Consider the following 2,559-nt stretch of genomic DNA (forward strand, 5'->3'; position numbering starts at 1 on the left):
ATTTAAGTAATTAATACAATTAAATTTAAATAAGTTAGAGCTGTCATAAAAATTAAATAAATAATTAAAACATTATAAATGTTACTTCTTTATTAATTATGTTTTCTATATATATATATATATTCTAGTATTTGATTATATGATCAATGAGTAAAATTGAAAGTCTAATGATAGATCTATAGTGTGGAGCTTCTAATATAATCTAAACAAAGATAAATATGATTGAACTAAACTATCTTCTAGTTTCTCTAGTTCACATGCTATATATTTGTCCTTTGTTGTTGTGACATGTACTCTTCAATGCATGTTTTTGAATTTAGGGTTGCGGTCAAGTAAATTATGGCATGTTCTAAAACAAAGGGCAGGTTGTTGACTTCCTCAATAAACAAATGGTGCAGTCTGGATGATGTAAGGATTGATGTTGTGCTAATATAATATTTTAATGTTAATCTACATGTTTTGTGTTATAGGAGATTCAATTTCCCTTTTTTATAGTTTATTCTTTATTCCAAATAACCTCAGATAGTTTGTGCATAGAATATCCTCGATGCTCAATATTCAATTTGACATTTTAAAAAACAAACATAAACAAATCTCAATTTTTTTGGAAAAAAACATAACTGCATGACAGCTCTTGATGACATAAATTTTTTTGACACTTAAAATAAATCAGATTAAAATGGAAAGGAACTTCTCGTGATTCTAATGTGGTATAGGGCTGGCCCAGTTTTGTCAAATTTATCTTCGTTTATTTCAGAGCTACGACTTTCTATATCGATAATACTGAGGAGATGCCAGTTCGACGAATATCTTGTTGACTTAATATATTCTAAGTTTCATCTAATAACGACAAAAAAAAGCACATTATTGATACTAAACAATTAGGCGAACACTAAATTGGAAGAAACCAAAGTAAAACTTTGTAATGTGGAAACTGTAAACGATAGTCTAATCCTAATCTATCCGTTCAAGCTTTACAATATCCCAAAATAACTTCCATTATATCCTACAGCTAAAAACTAACTACCGTTAGTAGAGGCTCTACGCTCGTTTCTCCATACGGAAAATACAAAATTCTGCAAATACATTGCTCCTCTTGTTGACATAAAATGTGGGTCTGTTGAGGCTCTGCGGCGAGCTCCTTGGCTCTCTCCGGTTCAACAATCCAGTCAGTCCGCACCAACACAGATATCATGAAAATGAGGCACGACACTTGCGCTGCAAGCATGCCAAGCCATAGACCCACAAGTTCAAATTTGTACACAAAACACAGAGTCAGTGCAACGGGCGTCCTGATCAAATAGAAAGAGCCCAAATTAATATGTGCTGCACCGCTCGGCCGAGCGCTGCCTCGGAGGACTCCACATGCCGTCGTTTGCGTCCAATTCGCGAGCTCACAGAGCCCCACTATTGGCAGTGTCGACGAGACCAGCGACAGAATCTGTGGATTTTGAGTGAACATTCTACCCCACGAGTGACACACGGTTAATGTAAAGCCCATCGGTAGAAAGCTCAGTAAAGCAGCCAATGCGATTGCAACTGTCATGGCAGTGCGGGCCTTGGCCGGTCTGTTTGCACCGAGCTCGTTTCCCACTCTCGTCGAAAGTGCCACGTCCAGCGACGATGGAAATATGTAAAGGAATGCCGTGGTCTGGATGAGAATTCCCATGGAGGCTACGGTTGTTTTGGGGTCTAGCAATAGTCCACAGATAAGAATCATGAACTCGTACCACCACCACTCTAAGCACACCGATGCGCAGCTGGGGATGGCCAGTCTCAGAAACGACGTCCACTCTTTCAGGCATTCTCTCGACAGCCCCGGCAGCGAATCCATGTAAACTCCCGACAGGCATATGTAGCACACCAAGCATATAACAATGTTAAATTCTGTCCACACGGCAGCCAGGGCAACACCTCGGATTGATAGTTTGAAATATACCACAAGAAGAAAATTGATGGGAATGTGAAGAAGAAGAGCCACGCCTGCTGAAACTGTGAGCGGAAGGATGGAGCTCTGCGTTCGAAGGAAAATCCTGAGTGGATGAAGAAATGACAGAGCGATGAGATCGGGCAAAGAGTAAAGAACGTACGTACCTGCCATCCTGGTGATGTTCTCATCCTGCCCGCACCAGAGCAGAATCGATTCGACGTTTAACCACAGCAAACCGATGGGCACAGAGGCGCATAGAAGAATGAGAATTGTTCTTTGAAGAGAGTGGCCGATAAGTCTCCACTGTTTCGCCCCAAAAGCCTGACTGCACTCGGGTTTGTTGACCCCGTTTTGACCTTGATGCCAAAAAGTGTACATCGTGGCTAATCTTAATCATGGTTAAGTTTGACTCCTATCTGGCATTATGGGTGGTTGCGTGGCAGTAAAAGGTGAATGAGTATGTTATTTGACTGAGCGCTTAAGTCACTTGGAAATTATGATCCACGTGGTGGGCAATGTGATATGGATTTCAAATGAGTTTCTTTTTTCATTTACGGATGCTAAGTCTTGGTTAAGCTTGGAAAAGAAAAGCTTGGTTATGTTCACATTCCTTTCTACATACTTCAAAC

General features: G+C 40.1%; 1 protein-coding gene across 1 annotated transcript; it reads right to left on the reverse strand.

Annotated features, from left to right (window-relative positions):
* Positions 1-1,012: 1,012 nt before the first annotated feature.
* Positions 1,013-2,308, reverse strand: LOC131044035 (protein DETOXIFICATION 49-like). Its single transcript, XM_057977301.2, has one exon. It carries the CDS (start codon positions 2,306-2,308, stop codon positions 1,013-1,015), a length of 1,296 nt encoding a protein of 431 aa, XP_057833284.2.
* Between the last annotated feature and the right edge of the window lie 251 nt (positions 2,309-2,559).

Source organism: Cryptomeria japonica, chromosome 3, assembly GCF_030272615.1.
Source record: "Cryptomeria japonica chromosome 3, Sugi_1.0, whole genome shotgun sequence".
Taxonomy (NCBI): Eukaryota; Viridiplantae; Streptophyta; class Pinopsida; order Cupressales; family Cupressaceae; genus Cryptomeria; species Cryptomeria japonica.

Excerpts from the sequence above, each read along its gene's own strand:
- LOC131044035 (XM_057977301.2), bottom strand. The coding sequence starts at position 2,308 with ATGTACACTTTTTGGCATCAAGGTCAAAACGGGGTCAACAAACCCGAG.